This window comes from Oryza glaberrima, chromosome 3 (genome assembly GCF_000147395.1).
Source record: "Oryza glaberrima chromosome 3, OglaRS2, whole genome shotgun sequence".
NCBI classification, from domain to species: domain Eukaryota; kingdom Viridiplantae; phylum Streptophyta; class Magnoliopsida; order Poales; family Poaceae; genus Oryza; species Oryza glaberrima.
The window spans coordinates 15,773,061-15,787,494 of record NC_068328.1 but is presented as its reverse complement, the minus strand read 5'-3'; the positions used below and the strand labels follow the sequence as shown (position 1 = coordinate 15,787,494).

Here is a 14,434-nt window from a genome sequence, read left to right as displayed (position 1 = left end):
GGCGCGGGGAGGGGAAGAGAGAAGGGAAGAGGGGAGGGGTGGTGACGTGACATTGGCACGGCGGCGCGGGGCGCGAGAGGGGGGGGCGCACGGCGCGAGGCGCGACAGCGGCGGAGGCGACGGGCGACAGCGACGGGACGGGCGCGCGGCGCGGCGACGCGACGGGCGACGGCGATGGCGACGGCGCGGCGACGTTGGCGCGGCACAGCAAGGGCGGCACGGGGCTCGGGGGCGCGGCGCGGCAGGGGTGGCACGGGGCTCGGGGCGGCGATGGTAACGGCGACGGGACGGCACGCGGCGCGGGCGCGATGGCGACGGCCAGCAGCGGCGGCACGGGGCTCGGGGCGGCGTCGGCGCGGTAGCGGGGCAGGGTTAGGGCTAGGGGACCTCGTCGAACACTTTAGGTGCAATGAACAGTGTCGTTTTCTAATTAACCCGATTTTGGCCCATTTATTATTTAAATTTGATTCTTTCATTCCCAAATTTTGCATAAATGAAGTATACTCAATATTTGTGCCATTCCAATCCATGGATTCATTCTAGATTAATTTATTCCATGTTTTATATATTATTATTGTAATTTACTTGAATTTAATTAGAGTTAATTCTCATTCCATTGCTTTTTAACTTTGATGGATATAAATATGGTCGTAATAATATTTTACTCATTTCTATCCTCACCAAATCTTATTTTAAATTGCACTTTAATTATTTACTTTGTCAATTTACTTTTTAGGGTTTATTCCTAACTAATTATCCATTATTCGCGATTTATAAACTCCGAAATCAAAATAAACTAATCGAATAAAATCGGCATGATGCAATTTATTTAAAAAGTTTTTTGAAGGCCCATATTTTTTTGGAATTTTGATTTTTGTTGGTCGAATTTTCAGGGTGTTACAGTGTATGATTCTTCTGTGCTTAGAAAGTCCCTGAATCCCTGGTATGCAAGCCAGGGTTTGACAAGCTTTGGCTCAGGGATCCTCAGTCCGATCCCCCTTCCTCGCTAGGCATGGTCCTCCTTTTATACTCTAAGGGGATACCACATGTGCTGCGAGTGCTACCTAGGGAGAAGGTAAAATATTCTCTATATTAATTACATCTTTTGTGCCTTAGCCCGGAAGCTATCTGCACGTCGGTTGCTACGCGGGGCCCATCAAATCATGCAGGGCGCCCTTGTCATTCGCCATTTAATGGATGAGGACTTCCATATTCTCGTTCACACCAGAAAACGGGAACCCGAGTCAGTTTAGAGTGGTTGGACCAGCTCTGACCGGGGTAAGAGGCTGTGAAGCCCCTCATCATTATGATGGGACGGGACGGAGCACGCCGCTCGCCGCCTGACACACTAACAGGGTGGGGGTACACAGTCGCCGTCCCATCGGTCATTCATCCGGTCACAGACCGGTCAGATGTGCAGCACACCGCATTAAATGCGGCATGACACGGTTGCATAGACCGCTTTAAATGCAGTTAGGTAGGCGTTAGGCGCGCACACCTAACTCTGTACACGTGGGCTAATACATGGAGGGGGTCGGGGCAGCTCGACCCTAAGCGAGGGCGGCCTCCTCCCTCTAGCTTGGAGGGGGCAGCCGCCGCGCCATCCCGGGCTCGACCCCCCTCGGGGGGAGCCACGTGGGTTTTGGGGAGGCCTGACCCCAAGCTGGGAAGGGGCAGCCGCCGCAACCCTCGGGCTCGACCCCCCTCGGGGAGAGCCATGTGGGTTTGAGGGCGGCCTTCTCCCTCTAGCTAGGAAGGGGTAGCCACCGCTCCACCCCGGGCTTGATACCCCCTCGCGGGGAGCCACGTGGGTTTGGGGGCGGCCCGACCCCAAGCTGGGATGGGGCAACCGCCACAACACCCCAGGCTCGACCTCCCCCCCCTCGGGGAGAGCCACGTGGGTTTGAGGGCGGCCTCCTCCCTCTAGCTGGGTGGGGGTAGCCACCGCTCCACCCCGGGCTTGATCCCACCTCGTGGGGAGCCACGTGGGTTTGAGGGCGGCCTCCTCCCTCTAGACGTGATACCGCCGGGCCCATATCACCGACAGTAGCCCCCGGCGTTAGCCCTGACCAAAACATTCCCCCGATGGCCAGGGTTGACGCCACTCTCCTAGTCGAACGATGTGGACCCGGTCTCTTCTCCATTCTTTGCTGGCACTAGGTCCCATGCACCTTTTTCGCCCCAACATGAGGGCGACTCACCAGCCCGTACCTTAGGTTGTGAACTTATTTTCTGTATATATTCTGCAAACGTTGTTAGATTCTCTCGGGCCCGCGACTTCATGCTGCGCACCTCACTTGCCCCTACCTTTTGTTAACCTATATTCATGTTCTACTTCATCTATTCAAACGATTATTTTTGCGTGATGTGAGGACTGAACTTTCCATAGCCAGCAATCCTCACCCGCGATCAAGACAAGCTGGGTGCCATAGCCAGCCGGCGGGGCCAAAGCCAGCTGCTACGGGAGAGCCAGCACAGGGGGCCCCAGGCGTCGACGGCGTCCAGAGCTCGATGCAGGGCTAGGATAGAGCTAGGAATCATAGCCCCCACACTTTTAGCAAAGAATCATTTGAATGGGTGAAGTGAATACAAATTTTTTGTTACCAAGGGGGGCAAACGAGCGTGCGACGCATGGGAATCGTGGGACCACGAGGAAGAGATGGGTGAGAGATAAATATAAGCCATGATAATTTTGCTGATAACCATGAATAAAGAAGACATATACTTAAAGGAAGTATTACAAATGCTATGCTCAAAAAGAGTCTCCGGCCAACGCTGAGCTTTCCCAGAGAGGTCTGCTTTGGTCCGGGTATTATAACACCTCCTTTGTTACCTTTGTTTATCCTTATTTACACGTCGCGACCTTTCAAACCTTTGGCTCAAAGAGGGCTCCCCACCCTAGGCTCCGAACCATTTAGGCCTGCGACCACGTAGCAAACTTGGTCAAGCTCCCATGAGCCTACGCCCCAACGCTACACATTTTGCTCGTTCTTTCCTTTCGGTGGCCTCCTTCCAATCTCTCTTCCTTCTTCATGGATGATTACTTCCGCACGAGTGTGAGAGCCGAAAAATTCTAGAGCCAGCAATCCCCGTCCATAGTTGAGCCGGGCCGGGCACCGTAGCCAGCCAGCGGGTCCAAAGCCAGCCGCTACGGAAGAGCCAGCACAGGGGTTTCCAGGCTTCGACGGCACCCAGAGCTCAACTTAAGGCTAGGATAAGGCTAGAAGACTTAGCTCCCACAATTAGCGAAGAATCGTTCATGTAGATGGGAGAGAGGTTGGGCTCTTACCACTGAGGGGCCAAACAAATGCGCAACACGCGAGCGTCGCAGGGCCATGAGAATAGAATGGGGGGAAATTAAATATAAGATTTTAAGCTAATGAATTGAAAAATTGAAAATACTTGAAGCTTGAAATGACAATCAATTGAGCCGGGGCGAGCACCGTAGCCAGCCGGCGGGACCAAAGCCAGCCGCTACAGAAGAGCTAGCACAGGGGGTCCCGGGCTTCGACGGCACCCGGAGCTCAAAACTGCAAGAGTCCTCCCAGGAGTGAACCGAGGCGGCAGTAGGTTCATGGGCCAACCCCGCGCTTGGCCCTTGAGGGCCATGGGGAAGACGTTCGCCATGACCCGGTCGCCACCCCCCGCCGCCTCTATGATCGCCGTGCAGATCTGGATGGACTCGGAGGGGTCGGCGCCATCATCGTACTTCTCGGTGAGGCAAGGCTGGAGCTTTGGGGGCCCTCAGACATTCCGAAGACTTGCCACAAAGACCTGGTAGCCAAGCTTACCTGGTGGAGATGTGGGGGGCCATGCCCCTGCCTGGGGTGGCGCGACACCCCTGAGGATATTGCGCCTTCCCCCGTGGTGACCCTCTCTAGCGGGAGGCTGTGAAGCCCCCCTTTGAGAGTTCGCCGGCGGAAGCAGGTGAGATTCGAGGATTTGGTGAGCGAAACTGTGTGTGATCTTGATCTCGGAAGCTCCTCCAAGACGATGAGACCAAAGAGGTTTATACAGGTTCGGGCTACTATGAAGCGTAATATCTTACTCCTGTGTGTATGATTCTTCTGTGCTTAGAAAGTCCCTGAATCCCTGGTATGCAAGCTAGGGTTAGACAAGCTTTGGCTCAGGGATCCTCAGTCCGATCCCCCTTCCTCACTAGGCATGGTCCTCCCTTTATACTCTAAGAGGATACCACATGTACTGCGAGTGCTACCTAGGGAGAAGGGAAAATATTCTCTATATTAATTACATGTCTTGTGCCTTAGCCCAGAAGCTATCTGCCCGTCAGTTGCTGCGCGGGGCCCATCAAATCATGCGGGCGCCCTTGTCATTCGCCATTTAATGGATGAGGACTTTCGGATTCTCGTTCACACCAGAAAACGGGAACCCGGGTCAGTTCAGAATGGTTGGACCAGCTCTGACCGGGTAAGAGGCTGTGAAGCCCCTTATCATTATGCTGGGACGGGACGGAGCACGCCGCTCGCCGCCTGACACACTGACAGGGCAGGGGTACACAGTTGCCGTCCCATCGGTCATTCAACCGGTCACAGACCGGTCAGATGCGCAGCACGCCGCTTTAAATGCGGCATGGCGCGGTTGCATAGACCACTTTAAATGCAGTTAGGTAGGCGTTAGGCGCGCCCACCTAACTCTGTACATGTGGGCTGATACATGGAGGGGGTCGGGGCAGCTCGACCCCATGCGAGGGCGGCCTCCTCCCTCTAGCTTGGAGGGGGCAGCCGTCGCGCCACCCCAGGCTCGACCCCCCTCGGGGGGAGCCACGTGGGTTTGGGGGCGGCCCGACCCCAAGCTGGGAATGGGCAACCGCCACAACCCCCGGGCTCGACCCCCCTCGAGTAGATCCATGTGGGTTTGAGGGCGGCCTCCTCCCTCTAGCTGGGAGGGGGTAGCCACCGCTCCACCCTGGGCTTGATCTCCCCTCGCGGGGAGCCACGTGGGTCTGGGGGCAGTCTTACCTTAAGCTGGGAGGGGGTAGCTGCCACAACACCCCGGGCTCGACCCCCCTCGGGGAGAGCCACGTGGGTTTGAGGGCGGCCTCCTCCCTCTAGCTGGGTGGGGGTAGCCACCGCTCCACCCCGGGCTTGATCCCCCCTCGCGGGGAGCCACGTGGGTTTGAGGGCAGCCTCCTCCCTCTAGACGTGATACCCCGGGCCCATTTCACCGATACCTTTGATTCAAAGGGCTATATAGGAAAAATTCCTATAGGAAAAAAATCCTCTAAAATTCCTATGAATTTCCTTTGAATCAAAGGGGGCCTAAAACTGGTGTTGGCTCTCTCGACAGTTTTGGAGAGCGGTTTCACTGATATGGTGCTTACATAGTAGTGTTGACCTGGTCTTCATCCCACGTGGCTTTGACGTAGCGCTTATGTGGCATTAGAATTAAAAAAACACCCATCTCTCTCTGTTTCTCATCTTGTTTCGACTGGGGCGTCCCCGATGAGCTTGATGCGGCAGGGCTATTGGCGTCGGCGCCGGCCGCCTCGGTGGCATCCACTGGAGCTCCCTCTCCTAGCTATGTCCCGTATCCATTGCCATCCACCACTAATCGCTATCCCCTGCAAAAAAGAAAAGGAGACTGAGGAGAAGGCGAGAGAGAGAGAGAGAGTCATCCCTATCACCGCTGGTGTCGTTGTCTTAGAGCTCCCTCATCGAGCTTCCCACCACCACCTCTCTCACCCGCACGCATCAGGCAAGCCAACGGGCAGGTCCTAGGTCACCACCGTGCACGCTGACGGCTCCCTCGAGCTTTGGCTCGTCTCTCCCGACGTCGTCGTCCTTCTGCTCGATACCACCGCTAGCCCCCGATTGCCAGGGGAGGCGGGGAGAGATATGGGAGAGAGAGGGTCCGAGGGAGGAGGAAGATGGGAAGAAGGGATACACCCACATGTTAGTGGGCCCCACAAAATTTTCTTTTGTGTGAATGATGAATGGGTTCCACATGTGTGTTTTTAATTATAATGCCACCTAAGCATCACATCAACAGCAAACCAACACTGCCACGTAGACGTTATGTTAGCGAAACCGTTCTCCAAAAACCACCGAGGGAGCGAAATTACACTTGTTTTAATAGTTTAGGGGGTCAAGATATATGGTTTGTTCAACGTTATGGATTAATTTCGGGTCACTCTTTAAGGGAGTTAAAATGGACTTATTCCGATTTGAAATACATAATTGCTCTGTACTCCGTGTACTACATTGCCTTCACCCGACCCTTACGATAATTACGTGCCGTGCCCTGTCCATTTTACTGCAGTTCGCTACTCCCACCCTACTAAAATAAATTTATTTTTCATCCATTCCATACATACCAAAATAACTAATCAAAATTAATACCATAATACTCTCATTTTATTAAATCCCTATACAATTATTCTCTCTTTATGCTACCTTCAATATATTTATATATTACTGTTATAAATTCCGATTTTTTTTAGATAATGGAAATGTGTTACATCTCCGATTTTATTTTTTTAAATCACGTAGATTCTATCACGAAATTCTGTAGGTACTACGCCATCCAAACTGGAGTAAAAATTCCTTGGCTACCAATTCCAAGCGTGTAGCACCATTGCGCATAGTATCCTGTTGTTCTTGTGAAATAATCATACACCAAGAGTGGAGCCAATTGGAACACATGAAGATAACCTGCATGATGTTAGGCATTTTTTATAGTTAAAAACCATATCATTACGGCAACACCAAATTGACCAACATAGAGCACTAGCTCCAAATAAAATTATTTTTTTGTGGGTCTAGGCACTCCCCTTAGCCAGTTACCAAAAATATCTTTTGCATTGTGGGGAGGGGGGATATTGAAGGCAAAGAAGACACATCACCCAGCAAAACGTGCAACATGACAGTCAAAGAAAAGATGTTGGATGGTCTCTTGTGTATTACAAAAACAACATTGCTTGTTTCCCCTCTATTTTCTCTTTATGAGGTTATCTTTCGTCAAGATTAATTTTTTGTGAAGAAACCACATAAATACTTTGATTTTTAGTGGTACCTTTACCTCCCATAAGATTCTCTTGTGGATTTTTACATTGGAATTGATGATCGCATTATACATGGATTTGACCGAAAAATGGCCATTTTTATGTAGCGACCAAATAAAGCAATCATTTTCATTTGACAGGGTTATGTTAGCTAGTCGAGAAATCAAATCATTCCACTTATAAATTCCGATGCAATGATTATTTAAAAGTAAACTTATTTTAAAACAAATGATAGGAGTTAAAAGATGAACTTATTCTAAGAAGGCAGCAACTCTTTTTTACACTATAGGTATGCTGGTGATATAGTGTTTAAGGTTTTGGATTTAGGACAGCAGGAGTAATAAATTAGCAAGGCACATGGTCAGTTATTCAGTCCAATCTGCGCAGTTGGACACTGCGATGTATGGAGCTACCTCCGTTTTTATTTTCTATCCATATCACACATATTAATAAAAAAATACTACTACGTTATTAAATCTCAATACAACTATTTTTAAATTTATCATTTTCTAATACATTCTTTATTTTCACAAACTCCGGTATAATAATTATTTTAAAAATAAATTTATTTTGTGATAAATAAAATGAGTTAAAAATAAACTTAATATGGAACGAACTAAGTATACTTGCCTACTCTTGTTTTTTAGAGAATCTATTTTATACCACTGAGTTTATTCAAATTCAGTGATTTACCATCGACATTGTCGTTTTCCATAATATACCGATGACTTTATCAATTGTTCTACAATATGCCATTGGGTTGGGCTTTCTTTTCAAAAATACCCAAAATACTCTTATGGACATACAAAGTTAACAATTAATTTATCTCACTAGAAGTTTCAAGAAAATACGAAAACTTTTATGTGGCCTCCTTACACAACATGGAAATTTATATACAAGTTTTAAATTTTTTGCATGTCTATTTTTTAAAAGAAAATATAATTTATCTGTTATATGTTATATAAATACTTTTTATTGTTGTTTTTAATATATATATAATCTTTCATACACTACGTAAGATAGTTTTGTGCAATTATCTCTTGTATAAGCGATTTCTCTCTCATATACCACTGTCGGTGATATGGGCCCGGCGGTATCACGTCTAGAGGGAGGAGGCCGCCCTCAAACCCACGTGGCTCTCCCCGACGGGGGTCGAGCCTAGGGTGTTGTGGCGGCTGCCCCCTCCCAGCTTGGGGTCGGGCCGCCACCAAACCCACGTGGCTCCCCGCAAGGGGGGATCAAGCCCGGGGTGGAGCGATAGCTACCCCATCCCAGCTAGAGGGAGGAGGCCGCCCTCAAACCCACGTGGCTCTCCCCGAGGGGGTCGAGCACGGGGGTTGCAGCGGCTGCCCCTTCCCAGCTTGGGGTCGGGCCGCCCCCAAACCCACGTGGCTCCCCCCGAGGAGGGTCGAGCCCGGGGTGGCGCGGCGGCTACCGCCTCCCAGCTAGAGGGAGGAGGCCGCCCTCAAACTCACGTGGCTCTCCCCGAGGGGAGTCGAGCCCGGGGTGTTGCGGCGGCTGCCCCCTCCCAGCATGGGGTTGGGCCGCTCCCAAACCCACGTGGCTCCCCTCGAGGGGGGTCGAGCCCGGGGTGGCGTGGCGGCTGCCCCCTCCAAGCTAGAGGGAGGAGGCCGCCCTCGCTTGGGGTCGAGCTGCCCCGACCCCCTCCACGTATCAGCCCACGTGTACAGGGTTAGGTGGGCGCGCCTAATGCCCACCTAACTGCATTTAAAGCGTTCTATGCAACAGCGCCATGCCGCATTTAATGCGGCGTGCTGCGCATCTGACCGGTCTGTGACCGGTTGAATGACCGATGGGACGGCGACTGTGTACCCCGCCCTGTCAGTGTGTCAGGCGGTAAGCGGCGTGCTCCGTCCCGTCCCATCATAATGATGAGGGGCTTCACAGCCTCTTACCCCGGTCAGAGCTGATCCAACCACTCTGAACTGACTCGGGTTCCCGTTTTCTGGTGTGAACGAGAACCCAGAAGTCCTCATCCATTAAATGGCGAATGACAAGGGCGCCCTGCATGATTTGATGGGCCCCGCGTAGCAACCGACGTGCAGATAGCTTCTGGGCTAAGGCACAAAAGATGTAATTAATATAGAGAATATTTTCCCTTCTCCCTAGGTAGCACTCGCAGCACATGTGGTATCCCCTTAGAGTATAAAAGGAGGACCATGCCTAGCGAGGAAGGAGGATCGGACTGAGGATCCCTGAGCCAAAGCTTGTCTAACCCTAGCTTGCATACCAGTGATTCAGGGACTTTCTAAGCACAGAAGATTCAAACACACAGGAGTAGGGTATTACGCTTCATAGCGGCCTGAACCTATATAAACCTCTTTTGTCTGATCGTCTTGGAGGAGCCTCCGAGATCAAGATCACACACAATTTCGCTCACCAAATCCTCGAATCTCACCCGTTGCCCCCGGCCGAACTCTCAAAGGTGGGCCTCACAGCCTCCCGCTAGAGAGGGTCACCCCTCGACAACCACATAAATTTTTTTTCTAAAAGCTAAATATACCAAAAAAAACTTGAAACTTGCACACAAACTTCCATGTTGTGTAAGGAGGCCACATAAAAGTTTTCGTATTTTTTTGAAGCTTCTAATGATATAAATCAATCATTAATCTTGTATGTCTCTAAGGGTATTTTGGATATTTTTAGAAAGAAGACCCAGCCCAATGGCATATTGTAGAATAATTGATAAAGTCGTTGATATATTATAGAAAGAGACAATGTCGATGGCAAATTGTTGAACCTAAACAAAATTTTTGGTATAGAATAGGTTATCTCTTTGTTTTAAGTGTATATGTGCCTGTTTAGTTCGTGAAAATAAAATTTTTGGTTGTCACATCGGATGTTTGACCGAATGTCAGAAGGGGTTTTCAGACACGAATGAGAAAAACTAATTTTATAACTGGCATGGAAACCGCGAGATGAATCTTTTGAGCCTAATTAATCCGTCATTAGCACATGTGGGTTACTGTAGCACTTATGGCTAATCATGGACTAATTAGGCTTAAAAGATTCGTCTCGCGGTTTCTCTCTAACTGTGTAATTAGTTTTTTTAATCTGTATTTAATGTTCCATACAATGTTTAAAGATTCGATGTGATGTTTTTTTAAAAAAAAATTAGGAACTGGTTTCAGGCACTAAATTGCCCAGGTCACTGTCCAAGTTTACGAGCCGTTCTGAACACTTCAACGGCGTGTTATTATGGCAGAGCAGAAACAGAGAACAGACTATAATTAAGGGGGCGCTAAGTCTCTGATAAGTCCGTGCCTACCGTGTCCGCTTTCATCAACATCGCCATGATGAACGCGACACATGTAGAATCACTAGCATCATCTATCATGGCATAAAAAAGATCACGAATGATCTTGAAACAAAGCAGTACATCAACATTTGGTACGGGGGAAATAAAACGCGAATTGCACTAAAAAATTGAATATTTCGTGCTCAGTTCAGTAGCCGCTTAATTTACTTCAGGAATATAGACAAATTCGACAAACCATGGATATGATGCTGCACATCTCGGGCGCATTTTCTCATGATTTCGTGTATTAACTGCTCGGTGAGATATGATTAGTTAGCAGAAGATAACTCGTGGTGGGGCAGGCTAAACTGCAAAAAAGCGACAGAGTTGGACTGAAAAGGGCTTATCATATATTCATATTATCGCAGTGAGAAGAATACTCCTGCTTTTGAGTCAGCAGTTTCGTTTGGCGATAACCCGGCCTCGCTTTCATGACATCGATGGTTTTCTCTTTTTTTTTCTTTTTTGCCTTTTTCTTGCACTACTGCACTAGGGGGGAGTAAGACACTCGAGTATGACAGTGTTGCTTGTCAATATGTAGACTTGCAGAGTAGTTGAAGGCAGTGATAGTTGACTCGTTCCAGGTTAATTTTCTGGGAGAGTTTATTCATATTGTTATTAGCGATTTTTTTTATTTTCTAGTGTTGATGATTTGGGTTGGAAGTTTGTGTGGGCGTCCAGGGAAACTGTGGTCAAGTAGTTTGTTTACCCATCAGATTAATCAAGATAAACATACAGTAATATCTTAAGTCGTTGTCGAAGTCACCCTGCAACCTGCATAGGGGAAGATATTATGTGAAATAAATCAAGCGAAAGTCACGGCTCGATGCCGATATATAGCAGGGATGTAGTAGTAGCATTCATCAAATGAAACACGCTCTCTGTCTCTGTGTCTCTGTAGAATTAACGTGGACTCTCTTGATCAATTAGTTTCGTACTAGTTCTATTGCTATCAAACTTTGTAAAATTATAATGGCATAGTTACAATTTACCCTACTTAACCAGTGTATTTGATTTTTTTTGCTAAGCGTGTTTAATTAATTTAATTCTTCCCCTCTGAAATCGTTCACGGGAAACCAGCCGTACACTTAAAATCTTATAAACCCCTCAATATTTTTAAATTTTCACAAATTTTTCAAATAAGACGGACGGTCAAACATTGGGCACGGATATCCACGGCTGTACTTATTTTGGGACGGAAGTAGTATCATAATATGTAACTCTTTTTATTTAAAACATCTTTTTATGGATATTATTAGTGAAAGTTATATTTCGGAGACTATATCAGAATAAAAAATGTTTATATTTTAGGAGGGGGAGTATATGAACATACTCCCTCCGTCCCATAATACAAGGGATTTTAAGTTTTTGCTTGCACTGTTTGACCACTCGTCTTGTTAAAAAAATTGTGCAAATATAAAAAACGAAAAGTTGTGTTTAAAGTACTTTAGATAATAAAGTAAGTAAAAAAATAAATAATAATTCTAATTTTTTTTGAATAAGGTGAGTGGTCAAACAGTGAAAAAAACTTAAAATTATGGGATGGAGGGAGTAGGCATAAACCGAATGATAGATCGTGAGGCGGTTCACATACATACACGAATGACGCATGGCACGGAGGAGTACGGTTCTGCCGCAGGGTTGGGTTACACGGAAAAGAAAGAAAGAAAGAAAGAAAGAAAGGGAAGGCCAGTAGGCCACGCCTTTGTACGGTTTCCGCCTCGAGAAAGATTCCCCTATACGCTACTACTACTCCATACAGTATATGGCGTCATTTTCATTTTGCCCCCACATTTCTTCTAGTTTTGCTCGTCGACCGAACCTCAGCGACTGACTCGTTTGTACCGACGTACTGGACATTGTAGGAGCCTTCTTGGCTAAGTCTTGATCATCTGCCTAAATCTCAAGTAATTAAACAAGATGACGGTCAAAAAAATGACGTGCTCTAGAATTAATTTGTTCAATAAGTACGGCGGTAATACTAAGGCTGTGTTTAGATTGACCCAAAGTTTAAAATTTGATTAAAATTAGAAGCGATGTGACTGAAAAGTTGTGTGTATGAAAGTTTTGATAAGTTGTGTGTATGAAAGTTTTGATGTAATGAAAAGTTGGAAGTTTAGAAAAAAAAAACTTTGGAAGTAAACACAACCTAAGCTCGACCCAACCCAACCACTCCCCGTATGGTAGATCCACCCATCAATCATTGAGCTCCCACCCAACCACGGTTAGTTACACCCTGATCGATCAAAACAACACTCAATTCCTCCCCCCCCCCCCTCCCCCTCTCTCCTAATTAATCCGCACCATCGATTCACTAATTAGCCTCTTCAGTTTATACACCCTGATCGACCAATCGATCGAGCAGCCTCTTCAGTTTCATCTTGATCCCGGTGTCGCCGGCGGCGTGCATCGCGGCAGGGAGCAGAGGGCTAGCTTAGTTTGTTCATGTAATTCTCGGCGCTTGTTGCAGGTAGGGAGTTCTTGCAACGAGCAGATGTATTTGGAGGTTAATTCTTCACATAGCCCGGGCAAGCAAAACATTTCAAGATGGATGCATGAACATTTCACTCTAAAATGGAGATACTGTAACTCTTAGATGAATGAAATTATGAGTATTCCCTTATAAGAGTTGAGATTGGAGACAACAAAAAGAAAAAGGAAGCAACAATTCTTGGAAAACTTGTCATCATCCCTTTCTTGCTTGGTCCTCCTCTTGTAGCACCACCAAAAATATTACATAAAGAGGCAAAAAGAAAACAAAAATCAAGACCAAAACCAATGCCTCCCTCTTGCAAAGCAAACAAGGAGAGCAAAAATCCTCCCACCAAAACACCTCTCTAATCTCTCTACACATAATTAATACACCCTTAATTATTATTTTTCCTCTTCCTCTTCTCATCTTTTCTTATTTTTTAATTATTATTTTCTTTTATGTTACAGCCGCGGCGTCCTTCCTTTCTTTCTGCTGATCAGGCGGCTACGATTCCGGTGGTGAAGAAGATCTGGCCGCCGCCGGAGCACGGCGATCCGGCGATCTCCGCCGCCGCGGTTGATGGGGCGGCGGAGACCTTGCTGGGGATATCCCTCGGGGCGGCGGCGGCGGCGGCGGCGGCGCGGCGCTTCCGGTCCTTCTCCTGTTGGAACTCGTCGCTGACGATGGCGTGGTAGCGGCACTCCATGCTGCAGAAGGCGCGCTCCCCTCTGTACATGAAGATGTCCTTGCCGTCGAGCGGCCGCCGGCAGAGGTCGCAGCACGCCAGGAACTCCGCCACCCGGAACGCCGCCGCGCCGGCGCCGGAGCCGCACAGGCTGGTGGCGCACCGCCCGCTGCACCCGAGCTCCGAGACCTCCAGCCTCGCGGCGCGGCGCCGGGTGGTGGTGGCGGCCGCGGAGGACGATGCCGACGCCGACGCCGCGATGGCGACGGCGGACACCGCGGGCTTCCGCGCCTCCTCCTCCTCCTGCGCCTCGAGCGCCGCCAGGATGCCGAGCCCGACCCCGCCCGCGTCGCGGTGCCGCCACACGCCGCGCGGCGACGGCGCGTGAAGCGCCGCGCGGTCGAGCGGGCTCGTCGGCGACGGGAGACCGCCGCTCCCGTACGGGGACGTCGAGCAGCGGCCGACGGAGACGTCGAGCTTGCGCGCCACGGCGCTGGCCTTCTCCACCATGGCTGAGCCGCGTAGAGAGAGAGAGGAGGAGGAGGAGATGGATTGGTGGTTGGATGCCTCCTCTCTTTGGGCGGTTTTGGGTTGGGGGTGAGAAGGGGGAAGTGGGAGAGGTGGGAGGAGGGGGTTTCGTGTATTTGTAGCCTCTACAACAAGGGTGGTTTTGGTTTCCATTGTGCGTGGTTTTAGCTTTTTCTTTTTTTTGGTTTGTTTGGAAAAATTGTTCTGTTGGTTTGTGGTGTGTGGCTAGGGGCACTTGGAAATTGTACACACATTTTCACACTTAGGACATTGGAGTACAACACAAAGAGACCTCACTGAGTAGAGCAAGTAATACAGTACTGTATTTTTCTCAGTATGATGAAGGCTGTGCAGAGGGTACACTACTCTATTACTATAGTAATCTTATAGTATATGTCCTATCTAAAA

General features: G+C 48.7%; 1 protein-coding gene across 1 annotated transcript; it reads right to left on the bottom strand.

Annotated features, from left to right (window-relative positions):
* Nucleotides 1–12,932: 12,932 nt before the first annotated feature.
* On the bottom strand, nucleotides 12,933–14,132 carry LOC127765221 (FCS-Like Zinc finger 14-like). Its single transcript, XM_052290080.1, has one exon. It carries the CDS (start codon nucleotides 14,006–14,008, stop codon nucleotides 13,310–13,312), a length of 699 nt encoding a protein of 232 aa, XP_052146040.1. The 5' UTR covers nucleotides 14,009–14,132; the 3' UTR covers nucleotides 12,933–13,309.
* Between the last annotated feature and the right edge of the window lie 302 nt (nucleotides 14,133–14,434).

Coding starts and splice junctions, on each gene's coding strand:
- LOC127765221 (XM_052290080.1), bottom strand. CDS start 14,008: ATGGTGGAGAAGGCCAGCGCCGTGGCGCGCAAGCTCGACGTCTCCGTC.